The following is a 23,477-nucleotide window of genomic DNA, read 5'->3' as shown; positions in this document are numbered from 1 at the left end:
ATACTTCTTCTATTTCTCTCCTCTCCTCACCAGCTTCCTTTCTTTTTGTTTTTTGGGTCACATCCGGAAGTGCTCAGGGGTTACTCCTGGCTCTATGCTCAGAAATTGCTCCTGGCAAGCTCAGGGGACCATATGAGATGCCAGGATTTGATTCACCGGCCCTCTGCGTGCAAGGCAAATGCCTTACCTCCATGCTATCTCTCCGGCCCCACCAGCTTCCTTTCTATCTGACTTAGAAACATATCCCTATAACGTTGGTCTTGGCAGACACACAAATTATTTTTCTTTTGTTGTTTTTTGGGACATACCTGGAGGTGCTCAGAAACTATTTCTGGCTCTGTATTCAGGAGTGATCCCTGATAGTATTCAGGGGACCATATATGTTCCTGGGGATTTGAACCAGGGTCAATTTATGCAGCTGCATGCAAGTGCCTTAGCTCCTGTGCTAACTCTCCATCCCTGACACACAAATCCTATCCCAAGTCCAAGACATGGCAGATTCATGTGTAGGTACTGTGGACACAGGCCCTGTCCCTCTAAATTCCTGGCCTTTGTTCAAAATGGAGCCTTGATGGGGATATAGGTTCAGGTTTGGGTGGAACCCAAAGGGGTGGTGAGGGGTACAGTAGAACCACAGTCAGAATCCAGGTCCACGATGGTATGTGGGGCTGTAGTCAGCGGGCCTAGTCCACGTTGCCGTTCTCGAAGGCTCTGGAGATAACTCTGCAGGGGCACAGAACAGAGAGGGTGACAGGAAAGGTCTGAAGCAGAGCCTCTCCCAATTCCCCAAAAGCCCCCCAGAAGCCCTCTACTCACCGGAGCCAGACCATCAGCAGGGCTCCGGGTGCTGGGAGAGAGCTGATGTCGGTAGCTGCCCTCATACAGCCCCACCCCAGGGGGTGTTCGGTGCCACTTAGCCTTTTGCTGACGCATTCGGAGGAGTTGGAGATGCCTTCGCTGGTGGCTTAAAACCACTGCATGGTGGTGGTGATGGTGGTGAACACAGATTCAGGGAAATCTTTGGTGATCATGGATCCCACCCAGTACAACTCACACTCTAAAGAAACCCATTATGTATGTTTGTTCTCAACCTTCCTCTACACCCCAGTTATTCTAAAAGAAACTCTTTGGGATCTTCCTACTTTCCCCTTGGGGCCTTCTTTCCTTCTTTACTAGTGTTCAGTAACTCTTCCCAGCACCCACTCACAATTTCTCTTCTCTCTGATTATATTTTAATTTTTTTTTTTGATGTTTGGGCCATACCCGGCAGTACTCAGATCATACTTATGGCTCTGTACTCAGGGATTATTCCTAGGTGTTTGGGGGTTGAACCTGGGTCAGCTGCATGCAAGGCAAGCTCTCTACCCTAGAGTCTATACTATCTCTGCTGTCCTTCTTCTCATTCTTGCCCAGATCTGCTTTGTTGCTCCAAACTTGAACTTTCAGTGTTCTGAATTGTTTATCTTAGCCACTTCTGCCCCTTCCTGCCTCTAATCCCAAGACTGGGAACATCCGAAGGCAAAGACTGACTATTTCTGTACCGTGGTATTAACTCACCATTGGCGTGACCTCCATGTTCCTCATCCATGAGCTTCCATTGCGCTAGGGCCCCCAGGGCCCCTAGGGCTGGCCAGGTACCCAGCAAGACCCAGCTATACCAGCAGAGAGGAGGCAAGGCTGGGAGTGCCTGTAAGCGTAGGCCTAGCCGACTGCCCAGGGCCAGTCCCTCCAGGAAGTAGTCAGCACAGGCCACCAGCACTGCAGCCCCTAGCAGAGCTGTGCCCAGAACGGTGAATGGACGTGGCCACCGAAGCGTGAGGAGAGCTCCCAGCAGTGCCAATCCCACTAGCCCGCCAACCGGTACCCAGGCTGAAGGAGGCTGGTAGATAGGCTCTGTGCCAAGCAGGGCGCCGGAGCCCAGTGTTAGGCCTAGCAGGAGACCAGTCAGGAAAAGCCCAACACTGCGAACCAGCATGGTGACCAGGCCGCAGAGGAGTCCGATGCCCAGCGCAATGCCTGCGCTCACCTCCAGGTTCAGTTGTGTCTCTAGCACTTGCTCCTTGTGGCACAGCAGGAAGATCACCAGAGCTCCAGACAGCAGGCCGGAAAGAAACATCACTGCCTTGAAGCAGCGGTAGCCTGGGAAGGGAGGCAGGAGACACTGAGATGCAGAAAGGGGGATGGACTCTATGGGGATGGATGTGATGAGTGAGGGGAGAAATGGCTGTCTAGGGCAGCAGAAGACAGGAGCATCACTCTAGGACTTCAAGGCAATGGAATTTAGGGCTAATCTCATGGACTTTGCAGGGACTGTGAGGGAATGGGAGTGAAATAAATAAACAAGATGGATGCAATGAGCAGAGTAACCCTAGGAAGGTTTAGTTCTTGCAGGAAAGCAGATGGGAAGAAATCAGCACAGGACAATTTAAGTTAATGAAGTAGATAAGGAGGCTTATGTGTGGCAGGTAATTTGGGAATGAGGTTGGAGGACAAGTATATCTTTAGGGGTCTGGGCTGGAGGGGATAGGAGTAAGGGAAGGACAGGAAGTGCTGACAGAACAGCAGGGGTCATACTGAAGATAAACATCCCAACAGAGGAGCAGAGGTGACCAAGGAATACAGGATAAAGTTGGCATCATCCTGGGGGGTGACAGTCTTGAGCTGCCCCCCAGTACCCTGGCTCTGCCCTCACCGAAGCAGCAGTAGATGATTCCAAAGCAGCAGCAAAGAGCACACACCAGGGCAGGTGCCAGTTCAGTGTTGTCCTGGGGTTCCAAAACACATCTTGGATCTGGAGGCTCTGGAAGTTGCTGATTGAAAGGCCTGGGGTCAGAGGTCATGGCCAGGGGCAGCAAGGCTTCCTCCATGGCTGGACAGAAGGTGGTCACGGAGGGAGAATGTTGACTCCTCTCATCATCCATGAATGTCTTTGAGGGGATTAGGAAACCTGTAAGGGGGTAGGGTAGGATCTCAGGTACCCATGAATGACTTTGTACCTTTGTTTCTTTATTTTTGTTTTTGAGCCACACCTAGCAGTGCTCAGGGTTTATTCCTGGCTCTAAACTCAGGAATCACTCCTGCAGTGTTTGGGGGAACCATATAAGATGCCAGAGATGGAACCTTGCACTGCAAAGCAAGTGTTTTACCTGTTTTAACTATATCTCTTTAGCTCACTCTTTTGAAGAAAAGACAGTTTCTTGTAGGGACTAGGTAGAGACTGGGTGAAAGGGAATCAACAAGCTCTTTACCACCCTCAGACTTCCAAGGATACTATGTAAAATTTAAGTGAAAATCCTAGCATGCCACGAGCCTTTGCCTGCCCTCTAGATCTCCAGGGTGGGCCAGGAGGAGGAAGACGTGTAGAGAGTGAGGGAATGAGGGCACAAGGGGCTAAGAGGATATAAAGGTCATAGCCTGTTAGCTGAAAGAACTCAGTACTAGTCTCTGTCTTGGGAAGGAGGGATTAAGAGCGTGGGAGAGGAGGAGAGAATGAGTCATGCGAGGGTCTCCTCAGAGACGTTCCAACTCTAGGGAAGAAGGCAAAACCCAGAAAATAAAAACCCACAAGACGTCAAACTTCAAACAAGTTTGGGAAGAGAAAACAAGTAAAGACAGCCCCCACCCTCCACACTTTGAGGTCAGATGCTTTAGCTTCAAGCAGAAATGGCATTGTTGGGGGTATCCAATCCAACTTCCAAGGAGAGATCTGCAGGGATCTAGGGATCTGCAGACAGAAGCTTCTCGCTTCTCTCCTCTGTAAAGTGGAGGGACCCCCAAGCCCTCCCTTGCCCCAGAGGTGTCAGGGCTGCTGGGTGATGGGGGAACTGGGGTTCAGGTCCAGAGAAGGCAGACCCCTGGTAGGGGCGGGCCACAGGGTCTCCTTTGGGACGCCAAGATCTTAAGCACTCTGGAGGGCAGGCGTGAGGAATTCCTGGTCCTCCTCTCCTCATCCAGCGGGTGGACCCGGGTACCCCTAAACAAGGAGAGATTGGGGAGGGGGTGTTCACTACTCACCACCCCGCCAGGGCTGCGGAGAGGGGGGAAAGCACCCCCTTCCCTAGACTTCAGCAGCATCCCTTGCCCCGATGTCCTAAGGCTGTTCGGGTGGCTGTCGGATGTGATGTGGGTACCCCAGGGGGGCCACTCTGGTTCCTCACCCCATAAACTCTAGCAAGTCTCAACCCAAGCCCCGTGAGAGAAATGCAATCAGCTTCGGGGGGTGGAGTGCAGGAAGGAGGCCAAGAGTGGCTGGGTGGGTGGCTGGGTGACATCACGGGGCGGGCCCCTTCAATTCTTTGTGCTCTGGTGTGGGGGACCCAGCTTGCTAACAGTTCTATCAGGGCGCTAGATCCCTCTCCCCAGCCATAGGAGGGTTGAGTCGTGAGGTCAGCGCCAGAAATTTAAGGACAAAGCCCAGAATACAGAGCTGCCAGACTCAAGAATGGCAGCTGTCAAAGTCCCCATCTGGGGTCGCAGCGCCCCTCTTGGCCTGAGTTTGGTTTCTCCCGCTTCTTAAGAGAATTGGGGAAGTATTGTCTTCTGGAGGACAATCTGGGGGTTCGGGATCGGGGATTCAGGCAAGAAGCTCATGGGTGGGAAAACTTGGGGAGCGAGACAGGGCCTAAAAGGAAGGTGGAGACACAACCGACAGAGGCACCGACACGGCGGAGACTAGCTGGGGTCGAGGGTGCGTATTGCAGGGGACGACCGCCCGTATGCAAATGCGATGCAAAGCAGCATGCAGATGAGGGCGGCCTTCCATCCAGTTCCATCCCGGGGCCGGGAGCTGCCTACGGCTACAAATTGTGTGTGGGGTAGACGCTGAGGAGGCTGGGAAAGTGGGGTGAAGCCTGTGGGAGCAGCCCCCCCTCCCAGTAGCAGCAGCAGCAGCAGCAGCAGCACCAGCGGCTATTCTCTTCCTTTCTACCAGAGCAATTTCAGCACGCGGAGGGCGGCGGCAACATACGGGCCCTTTAAGGGGGCGGAGCCAACACGCTGGAGCGCTCCTTCTTCGCTTCTAATTGGACGCCGCGCCGCGAGTCAGCTCGCACTTCCGCCAACCGCCCGGTGACCCGGAAGCGAAAGTAGGTGCAGCAGGTCGACGGCTTCGGCGGGGGAGACGGAAGGCGGAAGCCGAGTTTGAGGAGGCGGAGCCGGGGGAGCTGCTCCAGCGGCTCCCCCGGACCCCGATCTCAGCTTGCCTGAGGGGGAGGAGTTCCCGTCGCTCTCGGGGAACGTTCCCTTCACCCATCTCGAAGGTTTCCCGGCATTTTATTTATTTTTTACCTCAGGGCCTCCCTCTAGCTCCGCCCATCAGGGCCTCCAGGGCCTCACCCATTTTGGGGGGCTGTCAGCGGCCTCTCTTTCCGGTTGTTCTTTCCCGTTTCCTTTCCCCCCTCCTCAGATCCACCGGGACCACACCCGGTGCTGCGTCTCCCATTTGAATCCTCTTAAGATTCAGGAGCCTAACTTGATGGAGAAAGAGAAGCCATCAGCAAATCGGAAGAAGGGAGGGAGCTGGGTTGTGTGGTAATGTCGCCCATGGCTGAAGGCCCGACTTGGAACCCCGAAAAAGAAGTTTTTTTTGGGGGGGGGTTGCATGCTTGAATCGGTTGCAGATGACCCAGCTCTTGATCTCGATGCTGTCATGCCCACATTGATGTCTTTCTTGTCTTCCAGGTAGCCGACTTCCTGCCCTCATCATGGCTGTGACCTAAAGCCCCTCGCAGGAAGAGGCCCCGGGGTCATGGCCCAGAAGCACCCCGCAGAAAGAGGGTTGTGTGGAGCCCACCCCAGTGGTGGGACTTCTGCCCTCAGGACTTTCGGATCTTCCGTGGACCCGGACATTGTTGCTTTCTCAGGACTCCGAGACTCAGGGGGGTCTGCTGCTAATAATGGTACCCGCTGTCCCCTCCAAGAACACCCCAGGCCTAAGTATGCAGAGCCCCCCAATCCAGCCCATTGGTCGGATCCAAGCCATGGCTCTCCGAGAGGTCCGGGCCCTCCGAGGGCTGGAGAGGACCCTAAGCAGGTTGGGGCATGTGCAGAAGATGAAGAAGAAGCAACAGCAGGAGTGGACCAGGAACTCTTCTCCAGGGAAACTGAAGTCCAGCACCACCAGGAGCGTGCAGATCCTTCTTTTCTTTCCATCTCATCTGATTGCAACTGCCGAGGAGTCTCAGAAGGATCGAACACCCAGGGAAGGGAGAGCTTGTCTAGCAGCTTTTGCCACCACTGCATCTCTCCAGCTTTGGAGGAAGATGAAGAGTTGGAAGAGAAAGATGATGCTGAGGAACCCCTCAAGTTCCCCAGTGATCTTTCCCGGGAACCCACTGGAAAGAAACCTCCAGCCCGGAGACAGCGGCATCGCTTTCCAGCCAAGGAGGATACAAGGGAGGGTGGACGCAGGGACCCCAGGTCTCCTGGCAGACATCGACTGGGCAGGAAACGAAGTCAGGGAGAGAAACGCAGAAGCCTGGCGTTATGGGGAGCTGAGGAACTGTGTCAGCTTGGCCAGGCAGGCTTCTGGTGGCTGATCGAACTACTGGTCTTGGTGGGAGAGTATGTGGAGACGTGTGGCCATCTGATCTATGCATGCAGGCAGCTGAAAGGCAGCGATCTGGATTTTGTTCGAGTCTGGGTTGGGGTCTGGGCAGGACGTCTTGGAGGCTGGGCCCAGATAGTGTTCTATTTTCTGAGCCAGGGATTTTACTTTGGGACAGGACTCTTTGGCCGCTTCCTCAGACTAGTGGGTGCATTGTTGCTCCTGGCTCTGGCCCTCTTGTTGGGTTGTCTGCAGTTGAGCTGGCAGTTTCTCTTGGGGTTGGGTGACCGCTTAGGTTGGAAAGCTAAAGCCATCTGGGTCTTCTCTTGGCTGGATTCTCCTACCTTGCAGCGTTGCTTGATTCTGTTGAGGGAAAGCAGGCTGTGGCAACTGCTGGTAAGAATAGTTCAGTGGGGTTGGCTGGAATTTCCTTGGGTAAAGCAGAGAATCAATAGACAGGGGACTGTACCTACAGCAAGTAATCGTTACTACCAGCCTGAAGAGGAAGTGGCTCGACTCTTGACTCTGGCTGAGGTTCCTGAAGATGAGTTAAACCCTTTCCATGTGTTGGGGGTTGAAGCCACAGCGTCAGATGTTGAACTGAAAAAGGCCTATAGGCAGCTTGCAGTGATGGTTAGTATCCTTCCTCTATTCTTGCTTACTCTCATATTTATAAAATTTTTAAATTTTGTTTTGGTTTTGGGGCCACACCTGATGGTGCTTAGAATTTACTCCTGGTGCTGTGCTCAGAAATCACTCCTGAGACTCTGGGGACCATATAGAAGACTGGGGATCGAACCTGGGTTGGCTGCTTGCAAGACAAACTCCCTACCTGTTGTGCTATCTCTTTGGCTCCTCATTTTTATATTTTATTACCACTTTTTTTTTGGGGGGGCCACACCTGGTAGCACTCAGGGGTTACTCCTGGCTCTGCACTCAGAAATCGCCCCTGGCAGGCTCAGGGGACTATATGGAATGCTAGGAATTGAACCCGGGTCTGTCCCGGGTTGGTCCCATGCAAGGCAAATGTCCTACCACTGTGCTATCACTCTGGCCCCTCTCATCGTTTTTGAGGGGGTGAATTAAGGGAAAGGCAGAATAGACAGTTATTTGAAGTGGAAAGGTGAGGGTGAGGGATTTTGGGTCATATCCAGTTGTACTAGTAGGCTATTTATGGATGTTGGGAGATAACTTCTGGTGATTTTCAGGGAACTGTGACCAGACAAGTACCTTAAGTCCTATACAAAATTTCCAATCTTTGATGGTAACTCTTTGAAACTTAAAAAAAAAATTTTTTTTTGCCATGTCCTACAGTGCTCAGGATTTATTCCTGGCTTTGTGCTTAGGATACCATATATATGGTGCTGGATTTTAAATCCAAGTCAGCTGCAAGAAAGGCAAGTGACTGATTCCTGTACTCTCTCTCCAAATCCAAAACATTTTTTTTTGGGTTTTGTTTTTGGCCCACACCTGGTGATGCTCAGGGATTACTCCTGGCTATGGGCTCAGAAATTGTTCCTGGCTCAGGGGACCATATGGGACGCTGGGAATTGAACTGAGGTTCGTCCTGGGTCAGTTGCATGCAAACACTCTACCATTGTGCTATTGCTCCAGCCCCAGTCCAAAACTTTTTAAATTAAAGAAAAAAAAATTGGGGGACCCAGAGCAATAGCACAGAAGGTAGGGTATTTGCCTTGCATGTGGCTGACCTGGTTTTGATCCTCAGCATCCCATATGGTCTCTGAGTTTGCCAGGAATGATTTCTGAACACAGAGCCAGGAATAATCCCTGAGTGCCTCCAACTGTGGCCCCAAACCCTCCCCCTGATTTTTTTCCCCTGGGGGCTAACCATAGTGGTGCTCAGGACATACTTGTGGCTCTATGGTTAGGATCACTCTTGGAGGTACTAAAGGGACCACATATGGTGCTGTGGATTGAACCAGGGTTGGCCACCAGTAAGGCAAATGCCTTACTCCTTGTACTATCTCTGGCCCCAGAAATCTTTATTGGATGAGGTCAAACCTTCCTGTGCTCAGAGCTTCTAGCTATGTGCTTCAGGATCACTCCTGGCAGGGTTGGTGAACCATATAGGGTGCCAGCAATTGAACTCAAGTCAGCCCCATGCCGTACTGTACTGGCTCGGGTCTCCAGAAAACAAGACATGCTACTCCCAGTGTTGCTGAGGGCTTACTCCTGACTCGAGTTTAAGGATTACTCCTGATGGTTTTGGGGAAACATGAGGTGCCAGGGATTAAGCTCTGACTGGTGGTGTACAACACAAACACTCTACTTGCTGTACTATCTGTCTGGGTTGATAACTATAATTCCTAGGAAATTCATAAAGACAGTTCCCTCTCTAGAATGTATTTTTTCCCCCCATAGGGCTACCACACCCAGGGTCACATGGAAGTTTATTGTGGCTCTGTGCTCAGGAATCACTCCTAGGATTCTGGGGATCGAACCCAGGTTGGTCACATATAAGGCAAACCCTTTACCCACTATGCTATTGCTCCAGCTCCCTCTAGTATGGATTCTGACTTAAACTGCATTTTCAGTTTTTTTTTCTTTTTTGGTCCTATGGGGAAAAAAACAAAAGAACTGAACCTAATAATCGACGAGAAAGTGTTGGAATCACTCAACTTGGAGTATCCAATTGAAATTCCTCACAAAACAGAAAATAAGAGTCTTAGTTTCCCTTTCTTGAACAAAAGAGGGTTTTCTGAGCACTGAAAAATCCAGATGTTCCAGAGTTACAAATGAAGTTGTAGTCCTATTTTGGGAAGGTTCAGAAGAGTATGAAAATTAATCTTTGGACTGTGTGGAAGAAACAAGTTAGCTCCAGAGAGCAGAGTGGAAAAGACAAAGGTGGTAGAGGGCTAGACCGATAGCACAGCAGGTAGGGTATTTGCCCTGCATATGGCCTACCCAGTTTTGGTCCCTAGCATCCAGTATGGTCCCTTAAACCCTCCAGAAGTGCTCTCTTAGTGCAGAGCCAGGAATAAGCCCAGAGCTCAGATGAATGTGCCCCCAAAACAAAGACATGAGGAGGGTAAACGTAAGTCATATGAGGGGCCAGGGTGAGAGACAGTACAGTAGGTAGGGGGCATTGCATGCGGAGAACCGGGTTCCATTTCTAGCATCACATTGTGGTCCTTTGATCACTGCCAGCAGTTAATTCCAGAATGCAGGGGTCAGGAGTAACTGACCGTCTCTGGGTTTTGCGTCCCCCTCCCAACCCCAAAAGAACATAAGTCATATAGGTACATGTTCTGAAAAGGTGGTTACTTTTATTTCTGAAAAGGGTTTTGCCTTTTATTTTCGTTTGGTTTTTGGGTCACACTCTGCACTACTCAGCGGTAACTCTTGGCTCTGTACTCAGAAATTGCTCCTGGCAGTCTGGGGGAACATATGGGATGCCGGGTTGAATCTGGGTCCAACCCAGGTCAGCTGTGTGCAAGGCAAATGCCCTGCTGCTGAACTATTGCTCTGGCCTCTATTTCCTTTTTTGTTGTTGTTGTTGTTTTTTTGGGTCACACCCGGCAGTGCTCAGGGGTTACTCTTGGCTCTACGCTCAGAAATCGTGCCTGGCAGGCTCCGGGGACCATATGGGATGCCAGAATTCGAACCACCGTCCTTTTGTATGCAGGGCAAACGCCTTACCTCTATGCTATCTCTCCGGCCCCTATTTCTGAGAAGGGTTAAGGTGGGTGTGTTGTATGATGAGAGAAATGATTTAGTACAAGCATGCAATGAAATTGCTTTGAAATATAAGGTTATGGGACTGGAGAAATAGCACAGGGTCTCCACAGTGTTACCTGAATATTGCTAGAAGTGACACCTGAACACAGACCCAGCAAATGTGGCTCCAAATTGTGCGCACCTGTGGGTGTGGCTCCTGATAGTACTGAGGTGGAGCCAACTGCTGAATTCAGTACTCTTTTATGGGGAGGGGCAGTTTGGGTTACACTTGGTGGTGCTTGGGTTACTCCTGGCTCTGTGCTTAGAAATTGCTCCTGGCAAACCACTGTCTATTCTGGGTTGGTTGAATGCAAGGCAAACACATCCTACTGCTGAGCTATCACTCCGGCCCTCAAATTCAGGACTCTTGAATGCAAAGCTTGTGCTCTAGTCCTTTGAACCATTTTTTCTCTGGCCCTCGATTGCTCTTTATTAATTTTTTTTTTTTTTTTTTTGGTTTTTGGGCCATACCCGGCGATGCTCAGGGAATTACTCCTGGCTGTCTGCTCAGAAATAGCTCCTGGCAGGCGTGGGGGACCATATGGGACATCGGGATTCGAACCAACCACCTTTGGTCCTGGATCAGCTGCTTGCAAGGCAAACGCCACTGTGCTATCTCTCCAGGCCCTATTAAATTTTTTTTTTTTTAAAATCTGGAACGCTTCACGAATTTGCGTGTCATTCTTGCGCAGGGGCCATGTTAATCTCTGTATCATTACAATTTTAGTATATGTGCTGCTGAAGCGAGCACTCTTTATTAATTTTTTTTTTAATTTTTATTGTGACCAAAGTGCATTACAAATCTTTCACTGTGGGGGCCGGGTGGTGGCGCTAGAGGTAAGGTGCCTGCCTTGCCTGCGCTAGCCTTGGACGGACCGCGGTTCGATCCCCCGGTGTCCCATATGGTCCCCCAAGCCAGGAGCAACTTCTGAGCGCATAGCCAGGAGTAACCCCTGAGCGTTACCGGGTGTGGCCCAAAAACCAAAAAAAAAAAAAACAAAAAAAAAAAAACAAATCTTTCACTGTATCATTTATGGTACATAGTGACAATGAATGAGGGGCATTCCCACCACCAGTGCTGTCCTCCGCCCCTATTCCCAGCATGCATCCCATATCTCCCTCCTCTATCCCCCAGTATGCCAGTGCAACTGGTCTCCACTTTACAGTTTGTTGTAGATTGAGCATCCATTCCACCATCATTGGAGATAAAAAGGATAAGAAAAAGGGGAGAAAAAAATTTGGTGACAACTACCAAAAAAAGAAAGGAGAAAAGAAAGAAAAAAAAATATGGACCCGGCAAATAAAAACAAAAATAAATCTCTAAATAATAACCACAAGTGTGAAAAAGAAAGAGAAAAGAGGAAGAACAAAGAGAAGGAAATTAAGTTAAAGGCTAACAAATCGGGCCCGGAGAGATAGCACAGCTGGTGTTTGCCTTGCAAGCAGCCGATCCAGGACCAAAGGTGGTTGGTTCGAATCCCGGTGTCTCATATGGTCCCCCGTGCCTGCCAGGAGCTATTTCTAAGCAGACAGCCAGGAGTAACCCCTGAGCACCGCCGGGTGTGACCCAAAAACCAAAAAAAAAAAAAAAAAAAAAGAAATGACATCCCATATGATCCCCTGTGCCTGCCAGGGGCAATTTCTGAGTATAGATAGAGTCAGGAGTAACCCCTGAGTACTGCCGGGTGTGACTCAAAAAAACAAAAAAAAAAAACCAACAAAAAACAACAACAACAACAAAAAAATAACAAGTCAAAACAAAACAAGAAAAAGTATGGGTGCTGGAGTGGTAGGGTTTTGCGTTCCCTCCACTTTTTTTTTTCTTTTGCATAGGCACAGTAAGCATTGGGGAAGAAAGGGAATTCCTGTGGCCTAAGAGATTCAGGGTTTCTCCATCCTTGAAGCATACCATCATGGGATCAACTCCTGGCTCCATATATACTCATCACCCCATCCCAAAGGCTTTTTTGTGATGCCAGGAAAGTTTCCTCTTGGTTGTGTGTGAGAAAATCAAGCCACTGTAGCTAGTGATCTTGGTATTTGCGCTGGTTATAGGTCAGGGTCTAGGATAAAGTCTCTAGGTTCTAGAGGTTCCTATCCATCGTTGTTGTGGTCTTCAGTCTTCTGTAACACTTGCTCCCTGTTTTCGTTCAGTTCCTAAGCCAAAGCCTAGGATATTATGGATCCAAAGGTCTGCTCAGTCTCTGTTGTCCAATTGTCTCTGCAATAAGACATCTTGTTGTTGTTGTTTATGTGTCCTGGACTACAGCCTAGGGTGGGGTTTTCCTTATTAGTCCCAAGGTAGGCTCTGTTCAGTCACAGTTGTCAAAGTCAGTTGTCAAAGTTTTCTGTTGTTGGTGCTCTTATTTTTCACAGTTCAAAGGACGATATCTCTTCTGATTTCCATTTAGTGTTAGGTGATGTGATAGGACAGCCTGGTCTTAGGCCAAGTTTTCCTTTCCTTGTTGTCATATCAAAACTGGCACAAGTTGGTGCCAGAGTAGTGTTATAAATCTCCCAATGGAGCTTAGTTTCTGGTGGTGTTGCTCGGAGCTGTATCATTTCTACGTCGGGGATTTGCGGTTTCGAATTGGACTAACACTGTCCAATCTTCTGGGGACTGGTTACATCCACATGACACATGTTCAGGATGGGAGGCACCCTTCTGCTATAAAAAGTGAGTTCTTATCCCTAGAAGATAAGATCTTATTTCTGTGTCTATGGTTTCCCCTTTTTTTACTGTGCCCTTACAAAAACGTATGGTGTCATACTGTGTTGCTGGTGCTATTCTGGGTAAGGATGACAGGCTGCAAACACAGTCTCTGTCGTCTGGTTTTGTTCTGAGCTTTTATCCCAGTCAAGGCATTTTGTACCAAGCAGCACCGAAAATGGTAAGGATAGAGAAAAAATGTATATATTAAAATAGAAAAAATAAGTAAAACTGAGTTTAAAAGAAAAGGTATTCGAATAAAACAAGTGGTGGAGGAGGCTACTTGTATATTTAGGAATACACATCTTAACATGTATTGTTATACAGGTATTGAGCTTTCAATAGGCAATATAAGGCTCCCAATTAAGTCTTTTGATATATTCTTGTGGCGAGTAAAAGCCACAGGCCTTTGGATTCACAGGCCTTGGAATTGAGTTTGAGAGATGCTTTGCTGCATTACGAGACCATATAGTGTCTTTGAGCTGGGAGTTTTGCTGAGGGTGATTCCTGTATCGTGCAACAGTCCACAATTTGGTGGGGGTGAGAGGGGCCATTAAGCATGAGTCAGCAGGCGTGCTGGTTGTAGTTCTTTGCCAATGCATGAGAACGGGGACCCAGAGAGTGTCTTTCACTGAGGAGCTGGAAGGTGGTCTGTTGGGACAGGAGGTTAATCTTGGTGCCTACCGAGTTAGGAACTGAGGGTAAAGAGGGTTAAATTAGGGGAAGATAAAGGATCAGAATTGAAAAATGAGGGGATAGAGGAGACACAGGGGAAGGGGAGAGGCAATACATGACAGGGGCTATATACAATACATATATATGAATTGTTTGTGATTTCGGCTTGGAGTCAGTACGGAAAGTCACGTCCATAAAGACTGACTTTAAAGATCTATTTGAGTGTTATCATCCAAATCTTTGGTATTCCTAGGAACCATCTAGAATGAAGAACATTTTTAGATAATACTCAAAAAGTATATATGTCGCGCTGGCTTATAAAAATGAGTATTAGTAAGAAAAGACACTGCTGCAGGGGTCCAGTATGAATACGGGAGGAGTTTCCCTCCTCCCCCCTTCCCCCAGAGCCCAGTTGCCAAACCTGGCCCTGAAGACCAGTTTGGCATGGAGGGATCTCGGTCTCCTGGACTAGTTGGTCAGCCCAGGAGGCCATTGGCCAGCTGTCTGCCCAGTTTCCCAGTCATACCTGTAGGAGAGGAACAGTAATCCTGGCATGTGGGATTTTCTGTCTTTATTAATTTTTGTTATGTTTTGTTTTTGGGGTCACACCTGGAGATCCTTGGGTTACTCCTTACTCTGTGCTAAGGAATCACTCCTTGTGGTGCTTGGGGGACCATAAGAGGTATCAGGGTCGGCTGTGTTAAACAAGCACACTACCTGCTATACTCTTTGGTTTACTAGACTGTTATGATATCAGGTTTATTTGGTCTGGGTTTTTTTTTGTTTGTTTTGTTTTGTTTTGTTTTTGTTTCTTGGGTCACATGGCGGCACTCGGGTTACTCCTGACTCTGCTCAGAAATTGCTCCTTGCAGGCTCAGGGGGCCATATGGGATGCTGGGATTTGAACCATCATCCATCCTGGGTTGGCTGCATGCAGGGCAAACATCCTACTTCTGTGCTGTCTCTCCAGCCCCTAGATACCAGTTTTATTACTATTTCAGGATAAGGCTATATAAGGAATATAAGAAATATAGGTAAATTGTATTAGCAGTTTAAGTTGCTGATTATACGGAACTGGACTGGCAAAACATCACTATGCAGGCCATGACACTCAAGCAGAATAGACAACTGCAATGCTTTGAGGCACAAAGTGCCAGGCTTAGGGGCAAGAGAGATGGTACAGTGGGCCAGAGAGATGGTACAGTGAGTCAGGCATTCGTCTTCCATGTGTTAGATGGTTTGATCCCTGGAACTTCAAATGATCCCTGTGTACTGCCAAGAGTACTTTTTTTCTTTGGTTTTTGGGTCACACCTGGCAGCGCTCAGGGGTTACTCCTGGCTCTACACTCAGAAATCACTCCTGGGGTCCAGGAAGGTGGCACTAGAGGTAAGGTGTCTGCCTTGCAAGTGCTAGCGTAGGATGGACCGGGGTTCGATCCCCCGGCGTCCCATATGTTCCGCCCAAGCCAGGGGCGATTTTTGAGCAGCACATAGCCAGGAGTAACCCCTGAGAGTCAAACAGGTGTGGCCCAAAAACAAAACAAAAAAAAGGAATCACACCTGGCAGGCTTGGGGGACCACATAGGATGCTGGATTTGAACCACCATCCTTCTGCATGCAAGGCAAATGCACTGCCTTCATGCTTTCTCTCCCGCCCCCAAGAGTAATTCTTGAGTGCAGAACCAGGAATAATTTTGGGTATGGCCCACAAATCAAACAACAAAAACAGGCCTATAACTTACAAAATTAATTTGTTAGGAAATGTATACAGCTTAGAGGCTAGTCTACAGATTTTTATTTTTTGAGGAGGGGCACACCTGGTGGTACTCAGGGCTTTACACTTGCTTCTGGGTTTGCTCTTGGTGAAGTGTATATATCCATATATAGGGGATCAAACCTGAGTGGGCTATCTCTCTGGCCCCATGTAGTTTTTTAAAAATGTGTTTTTGGGGACCGGAGAGATAGGATGAAGGTAAGGCATTTGCCTTTCATGCAGAAGGACGGTGGTTCGAATCCCAGCATCCCATATGGTCCCCCGTGCCTGCCAGGGGCGATTTCTGAGCATAGAGCCAGGAGTAACCCCTGAGCGCTGCTGGGTGTGACCCAAAAACCAAAAAAAAAAAAAGTTTTTATGGCCATACTCAGTGATATTTAGGAGTTACTTGTGGTTTCATATTCGGCAATCACTCCAGGTGGTGCTCTAGGGACCTATGGGGTGCCAGCAATTGAACCTGGGTTCCATCTGCAACCATCTGCAAACCATCAACAAAAGCGACTTAACTCTCTGGTCCTACATGCAGTCTTCTTTTTCTTTTTTTTTTGTTTTTTTTTTTTGTGTCACACCCGGTGGCACTCAGGTATTCCTGACTCTATGCTCAAATATCACTCCTGGAAGGCTTGGGGACGATATGGGATGCTGGGATTCTAACCATCGTCCTTCTGCATGCAAGGCAAACACCCTATCTCCACGCTATCTCCTGGCCCTACAGGTAGTATTCTCTGCACTCAGAAATCTCTACTGGGGCCTGAGAGATAGCTCAGCAGTAGGGTATTTGCCTTGCATGTGACTGACCCAGGATAGACCTGGGTTTGATTCCTGGTATCTTTTTTTTTGTCACACCCGGCAGCACTCAGAAGTTAATCCTGGTTCTGCACTCAGAAATAAGCTCCTGGCAGGCTTGGGATCCCATGTGGGATGCTGGGATTCAAATCAATGTTGGTTTTGGGTTGGTCGCTTGCAAGGCAAACGCCATACCACTGTGCTATTTCTCTGGCCCCTGGTTATATAATTTTAAATCGAGGTACCAATAGTGTGGGTTTCTTTCATATAGTGCCCTTGACCTTGGTAGACCTCAGTAACCTACTACATGGATTTTCTCTATACTTTAGGAATGTCAGTGATAGAGGAGGATCATTTGTACCAGAGAAATAGTTGAAAATGAATAAAAGGCTGCGAAGATCAATGTTTTTTTTTTTGGTTTTTGGGTCACACTTGGCAGTGCTCTGGGGTTACTCCTTGCTCTACGCTCAGAAATCACTCCTAGCGGGCTCGGGGGACGATGTGGTGTGACCCCCTAGACCCTGCCCGCAGGGTGGACTGAGGATCATGAAGTAATTCGTGGGTCACGAGCGGGATCCGACCTAAAAAGGAGGCAAGAGGCTGAGAAAGAAATGAGCTCAAGTCAAGCTTGCTGATCAAGAGCTAAGGTTTATTGAAAGGGGGCTAGTTTTTATAGATGAGCAAAATATGGAAGTAACAGTCAGTACTTTTCCATGGCATCTATAGAAAAATAGGGGGGTCGTGCAGGATGGACTTTCCAGTTTTATAGCATACCCTTATATTGTACAGACATTCTTTCACAATGGTAGCTTAACAGGATGTGATCTTATCAACTCGGGCGGTTTACTGGGACATCTGACTTGTTTGGTTAACATTTCTTTTAGGTCCAGAGGGTAAATGCCTCAGTGGCCGCCTGTCATGTACACAGGCCTTATGTTTCAGGCATCAGAGACTCCATTTTGCTTTCTAGCTCTAACAGCCTCCAACAGTTCCCTGGTTTCTCTAAAATAAAGAGAGGAGAGAGGAGCAGGTGGAGTGCCTGTCTTAGGTTACTTGGTGTGCTTCCAGGTTTGAACATGACAATTTGTTGTTTCCAATTGAGTATGCAGTGCCGGTGAGAAAAGTTTAGAGAGTCATGTTTGCCCCAAACACTGGCACCAAGCTATCCCTGTCTTAAGTACTTCCACAGCTGAGAGAGAAGTGAACGCTTGCATTTAGCAATGTGCTCAAACTCCTTAAAGTCTAGGTGGTGGGATGCACCATCTCCTAGAGGATCGTATTCTAGAGAGCGGGGTTCATGCTGGGTGAGCTGTTGATAGTGGACTCTGACCGAGCATTTGGTAGCCTCGCCCACCTGATTTTTAACAAAATTGGTAAAGTGGCGAAACGCCCATGGACCAAAAGAAATGAGCAAGAGAAATCCTACAAACGGTCCCAGCAAACTAGGCAACAATGTTGACAACTAGGGAGAGGTTGAAAACCAGTTTTTGTACCAAGATTCATCTTTTTCTTTTTGTTTCTTCCAAGCTTTGTTCTACTCTTCTAATACTATCTCTGACTAAACCTGATTTATCTTTAAAAAAGCAACATTTTTCCTTTAAAGCAGCACGTACCCCCTCCCAACCCCGTAGAAAGGCAAGATTTAAGCCGCGGCGATATTGCTGTACTACTTTTGCTAAAGAGCTAACAGTTTGTTCTAAATAATCTAAACCTCTTTTAAGTTTTTCAACATCTCTAACAACAGTTCTAGTTAAGGCATTAACAGATTCTTGAGTATGAACCAATGAATAAATTCCTGTGCCCCCACCAGTAACACCCAGGCCTAACAATAAGGCGAGGGTAAGAGCAGTGACTGGTTCCCTCCTGCGGTGGGAGAGAGACACAGAGTTATCTTTAAGGGGTAATAAATCAGTTTCTGGTCTAACAGTCAATTTAGGCATTAAAACAACCAAAACACAGTAGTCCTTGGACTCAAGAAACAAATGTGAAACAATGTGGGGAGATAAACCAGTGGAACAGGCATAAAACGTCAAATTGGGGGCAATTATAAACTGAAAGGAGGAATTAACAACAAGAGTTTGATTACAAATTTCAATAAGGGGAATAGGGGGAAGCATATTGGGTCCCAAAAGGCAAAGTTCAATTCCCACCACTTGTTTCAAAGTCATGCCATGGCGTTGAGGTTCCATACCCAATCGCAGAAGGTTGGTATTGTTGGTGAAGTGAGGCAGTCCGAAGGCAGCAATTCCTTCATAGAATGGTGGGATGGGTGAATAGCAGATTCAACAGCTTTTATAGCTGGTGCTGGAGAGCACCTGGGCGGAGGCGTTGACCACCTGCAGGATGAGGTCCGAGGTGGAAACCGGACCAACAGATTTAATGGTTAATCTAGGTATTAACAAAGCTAAAACACAATAATCATGATAAGCAAGAAACATTTCAGTAACAATATGGGGAGAAAGTCCAGTGGAGCAAACAGTAAGTGGAGTTGGGGGCTTCAATGAAGATGGAAGAGTTGTTAACCACAATGGTTTGATTGCAAATGTCTGATAGTTGGACAGGGGCGCGCATATATGGTCCGAGTAAAGCAGAGTCCTACGCCCATGACCTGTCTTAAAGTTAAGCCGTGGTGCGACTCAGCTCCCCATCAGAGGTCAGCAGGGTCATTGGTGGCAGTGGGTGTGCCACAGGAGGCAATTTCTTCAGGGGCTGCCAGGCAGAGTAGGGAATCCAATATTCCCCTTAGGCAGAGTCAGTCAGAAACAGGTCTGGCAGGAATGGTGGGCTGAAGGACTGGAACGGTGGGTGGGTTTGAGCTGGATGAAGACAGGACTGCGGGGGGTTTATAAGGAAACTGCTTGGCAGGAGGCAAAATGGTTACTTGGGGTTTTTTTTACAATAAAATTTTTCATGAATTTAATTTTTATATAAAAAATAGGAATTTACTTAGTCTTCTGGCTTTCGTTTACAGGCAGAAGACACTAGCAATTTACATTACACAAATTATTTTTGAATACCACGGGAATGCCTCCTGACTTTTGTCAGACTTCAGCATTCAAAAAAATTTATAATTAACAATCGCCAATTTTTCAAAAACTTTTAAACTGAACCTAAATGATTTTTTTTTTTTTTTTTTGGTTTTTGGGCCACACCCAGTAACGCTCAGGGGTTACTCCTGGCTATGTGCTCAGAAGTTGCTCCTGGCTTGGGGGACCATATGGGACACCGGGGGATCGAACTGCGGTCTGTCCAAGGTTAGTGCAGGCAAGGCAGGCACCTTACCTTTAGCGCCACCGCCCGGCCCCCTAAATGATTTTTTTTAAACTTCTTAGTTATTATCTTAAAGCTAGATGATCTTTCTCTAGCCACATATCTATATTTTTCTGGCCTTAACTTACACATAGCAGGAAAGCTGGGTGATTGCAAAGTCCAGAAATTCTCCAGGGAAAATTTATCCCCAATGGCCATTGAGAAATCTGGGGTTTACCATCCCTACACCTTCTGCCATGTTCTCAGAAGGACAAAGCCAGCTCAACATATAATTTTTTTTTTTTTTTGTTTTTGGGCCACACCCGGCGGTGCTCAGGGGTTACTCCTGGCTGTCTGCTCAGAAATAGCTCCTGGTAGGCACGGGGGACCATATGGGACACCGGGATTCGAACCAACCACCTTTGGTCCTGGATCGGCTGATTGCAAGGCAAACACCGCTGTGCTATATCTCTCTGGGCCCTTAACACATAATTTTTAACACGTGATCTTTAGTTGCAGGATGCCACAGTCTGTCAGCTGCTAAATGACCAGACTGACCAAATTGTGAAAAAAATTAATTGAAATCTCAAAAATGGATAAGGCTTTGAAAATTGTATTATCATGAAATATAGAGATAACAAATAAACAGACAAAACAAAACAACACTAAACACAACACTTTATACTTGTGGTCACTTTCATCACAACACACACATGAACAGACAAAAGGATCGATCCAAAACTTACTAGAAAAATTGACCCGGGTAAAATTGGACAAGCGCTTTTAAATATTTAGCCAGCATGTTTGTAAGAAGAAAAAATTTTTGTAGAAAAACTTTTTTTTCAGTTTTTAGAAGTACTTAATGTAGATGGAGTGGAACTTCACTGAAAATAAAAGCTTTAAGATTTAGATTTAGCATAAAACATTTTTAAAACAATCCTAATATGAAGTTTAGAAGATTAAGTTAAATGGTTAGTAAGCAGTTAAAAATTTTTAAGTAAAATAGTTAATGAGCACTGTAGGAGTCTCCACTCTGAAGTATGATATCATCTTCTGTAAATGAACAGGTTTTCTTTAAATTAGTTTCACAGAACAGTAAGACAGCTGCAATAAAGTTAAAAATTTTATGATTAAACAAGAGCATGAACTATGATTATTAAAGGTATGAAAAACTGACTTTAAAAAACAAACAACTGTTCCTACTTTGAAGACTTCAAGTGAATAATTTGTAAAATATATTATATACCAAGTTAACAAAATGTTTAGATCATTATAAAGTATAGTTAAAGACATCTGATGCATTTCCACACCTAGAGCTTAAGACCAAAATTATATTTGATACTTGTCAACCTGCTTATAAAATTTAGTTACTTTTTTTTTTTTTTTGGTTTTTGGGTCACACCCGGCAGTGCTCAGGGGTTACTCCTGGCTCCATGCTCAGAAATTGCTCCTGGCAGGCACGGGGGACCATATGGGACACCGGGATTTGAACCGATGACCTTCTGCATGAAAGGCAAACGCCTTACCTCCATGCTATCTCTCCGGCCCCAAATTTAGTTACTTTTATAATATTAACAATATTACTTTAAAAAGGGCTAACCACAACATATTCCATATACTCTTTAGATCAAAAATAATTTTCTAATAGAAATATAAAAGATTCAAAAAAATTTTTGCAAGTGATAGAGTTGTTATCTTGCTCTAAAATTCCTGAGGCATAAACAAAGAAAGGTTAGTGCACTCCATTTTGCTCTCCATTTTGCTCTCTAGCTCTAATAGCCTCCAACAATGTGGGATCCCGGGATTTGAACCACCGTCCTTCTGCATGCAGGGCAAATGCCTTACCTCCACGCTATCTTTCAGGCCCCTATTGTAGGAAGTTATGTGTAGATAGAACTTTCAACTTAGAAATCAGTAATAGGCTTGAGGGTGTAACATCTTCAGAACTCTTTGACAATAAAACTTAAAATGTGCAGGTTCAGTATGCAGGTGCCAGCTAGGTAGGGTGATAGATGCCGTATTTACCGGCATATAAAATGACTTTAGAAACGGAAAAAAAAAGGTCAACTGAAAATCGGGAATCGTCTTATACATTGAGTATATCCCAAAAAACGTTTCGATATGCCGCTAAACGAAAATAGTCTGGATATTGCCACAAAACTAATTTTCCAACTCGATTTTGCACCAGTCCCTGCAAGGCTACTCGGACTGCCTCTCTAACTCAGCCAATCCAAGCAAGCTTTTGATGCATGCAAGTTAGACAATGTTCTGTACCGAATCTACACTGTCAAAAGCCTGCTCAGATTGGCCAGCGTCAGAGAGGAAGTCTAAAATTAGGGGGTCGTCTTATATGCCGGAAAATACGGCATCGTGTTTGCACGATTGATTGAGGCACGTGATTGAGGCTGTTTCTTTTTTTTTTTTTTTTTTTTTTTGGTTTTTGGGCCACACCCGGTGACGCTCAGGGGTTACTCCTGGCTATGCGCTCAGAGGTCACTCCTGGCTTGGGGGACCATATGGGATGCCGGGGGATCGAACCGCGGTCCGTCCTAGGCTAGCGCAGGCAAGGCAGGCACCTTACCTCCAGCGCCACCGCCCGGCCCCTGAGGCTGTTTCTTAAGGACATCAACTAAGTTCTCAGCTCAAAAAGATGGTTCTGTAGGGAAAAATGGGAATAAATACAATATGTGGCCCGCGGGCCGTAGTTTGAAGACCCCTGCTTTGGAGGCTGACCCAGCCTTAAATAGCCTGATACAGTTAACACCAGCTGCCCAAAAAAGAATTAAACTTCTTCCTGAATAAAAAAAAAAAAGAAAGATGGTTCTGTGCTATATACTTTGTGTATATTCTCATTTATGATTCCCAACAATCCATGGTAAATATTGTGTCATGTAGCAAATAAGTGGCCTATTTGGGTCTTTAACTGAGAGCTGTACACAGAGAGTTAGAGCAATTGAATTAAAAATTAAAATTAAAAAAAATTAAAAAAAAATTAAAAAAAAAAAAGAGAATCTTGATTTTTTGTTTGTTTTTTTCAGGCCACACCCGTTTGATGGTCAGGGGTTACTCCTGGCTAAGCGCTCAGAAATTGCTCCTGGCTTGGGGGGACCATATGGGACGCTGGGGGATCGAACCGTGGTCCTTCCTAGGCTAGCGCTTGCCAGGCAGACACCTTACCTCTAGCGCCACCTCACTGGCCCAGAGAATCTTGATTTTTAATTTTAATTTTATTGAAACCATTGTGATTTATAAAGTCCTTCATAGTTGGGTTTCAGACATACAATGGATTAGGGCCAATCCTACACCAGTGTCCATTTTGATATTATTTTCATCTAAAATGGGGAGAAGGAATGAAATCTGTTTGTTTTGGTAGGTTCATCCTGACAAAAATCACCATCCCCGGGCTGAGGAGGCCTTTAAGGTTTTGCGGGCAGCTTGGGACATTGTCAGCAACCCTGAGAAGCGGAAGGAATATGAGATGTAAGTTGAATCTGGAAAATTGTTAGATGTGGGTAGTAAATAATATTTAACAGCAGATGTTCCTGGACCCATCGATGTTGGCTCTCTGATGCAGAGGATACATTGGTTGTCTAACTAGCCAGGGACCCCAAAAGGCTGGTAGACCTGATTCCCTCATTCCCTTATTCCTCATTCAGTATCGTAACTTACAACACCTTTCTTCACTTAGGAAACAAATGGCAGAGAATGAATTGAGCCGTTCAGTGAATGAGTTTCTTTCCAAGCTGCAAGATGACCTCAAGGAAGCAATGAATACTATGATGTGCAGCCGATGCCAGGGGAAGCATAGGTATGACACAAGACAGTAATGACCAGCAAACCTTGGAGATTGGGTGGACACTATTTTTGTGGTGTGGGATGCATGTGGTAAATAAAAGTACCTTGAGGGGCTGGAGAGATAGCATAGAGGTAGGGTGTTTGCTTTGCATGCGGAAGGACAGTGGTTCGAATCTGGCATCCCATATGGTCCTCCGAGCCTGCCA

General features: G+C 46.8%; 2 protein-coding genes and 1 non-coding gene across 4 annotated transcripts in view; 1 reads left to right on the top strand and 2 right to left on the bottom strand.

Annotated features, from left to right (window-relative positions):
• Window positions 1-110: 110 nt before the first annotated feature.
• Window positions 111-3,085, bottom strand: LOC126022979 (transmembrane protein 198-like). The gene is made up of 4 exons (XM_049784012.1): window positions 2,693-3,085; window positions 1,558-2,139; window positions 817-974; window positions 111-723 (listed from the first exon to the last, which is right to left on the bottom strand). Exons 1-4 carry the CDS (start codon window positions 2,919-2,921, stop codon window positions 586-588), a joined length of 1,107 nt encoding a protein of 368 aa, XP_049639969.1. The 5' UTR covers window positions 2,922-3,085; the 3' UTR covers window positions 111-585.
• Window positions 3,086-5,137: 2,052 nt separating this feature from the next.
• DNAJC14 (DnaJ heat shock protein family (Hsp40) member C14) overlaps window positions 5,138-23,477 on the top strand; it is a 1,080,043-nt gene continuing 1,061,703 nt past the window's right edge. For both annotated transcript variants that reach the window (XR_007500280.1, XM_049783995.1), the window contains exons 1-4: window positions 5,138-5,258; window positions 5,680-7,177; window positions 22,850-22,956; window positions 23,165-23,284. Coding sequence is in view for 1 of the 2 variants with exons in the window: in XM_049783995.1 (XP_049639952.1) it covers window positions 5,747-7,177; window positions 22,850-22,956; window positions 23,165-23,284 (1,658 nt within the window). In the remaining variant the exon portion in view is untranslated. The remainder of the gene's footprint in view (window positions 5,259-5,679; window positions 7,178-22,849; window positions 22,957-23,164; window positions 23,285-23,477) is intronic.
• LOC126023644 (U6 spliceosomal RNA) lies at window positions 10,930-11,033 on the bottom strand. The gene has a single exon (XR_007500748.1). It is a non-coding gene; the product is annotated as a U6 spliceosomal RNA (small nuclear RNA).

This window comes from Suncus etruscus, chromosome 11 (assembly GCF_024139225.1).
Source record: "Suncus etruscus isolate mSunEtr1 chromosome 11, mSunEtr1.pri.cur, whole genome shotgun sequence".
NCBI lineage: Eukaryota > Metazoa > Chordata > Mammalia > Eulipotyphla > Soricidae > Suncus > Suncus etruscus.
The sequence above is the reverse complement of the archived record's forward strand: the minus strand, read 5'-3'. Positions and strand labels throughout refer to the sequence as shown.

What these genes read in the sequence shown, in the direction of transcription:
- LOC126022979 (XM_049784012.1), bottom strand. Translation starts at nt 2,921, where the DNA reads ATGGATGATGAGAGGAGTCAACATTCTCCCTCCGTGACCACCTTCTGT. An exon ending in AATCATCTACTGCTGCTTCG is followed by an intron (nt 2,140 to 2,692) that starts GTGAGGGCAGAG and finishes CTCCCTTCCCAG; the next exon opens with GCTACCGCTGCTTCAAGGCA. An exon ending in ACATGGAGGTCACGCCAATG is followed by an intron (nt 975 to 1,557) that starts GTGAGTTAATAC and finishes ACCACCATGCAG; the next exon opens with TGGTTTTAAGCCACCAGCGA.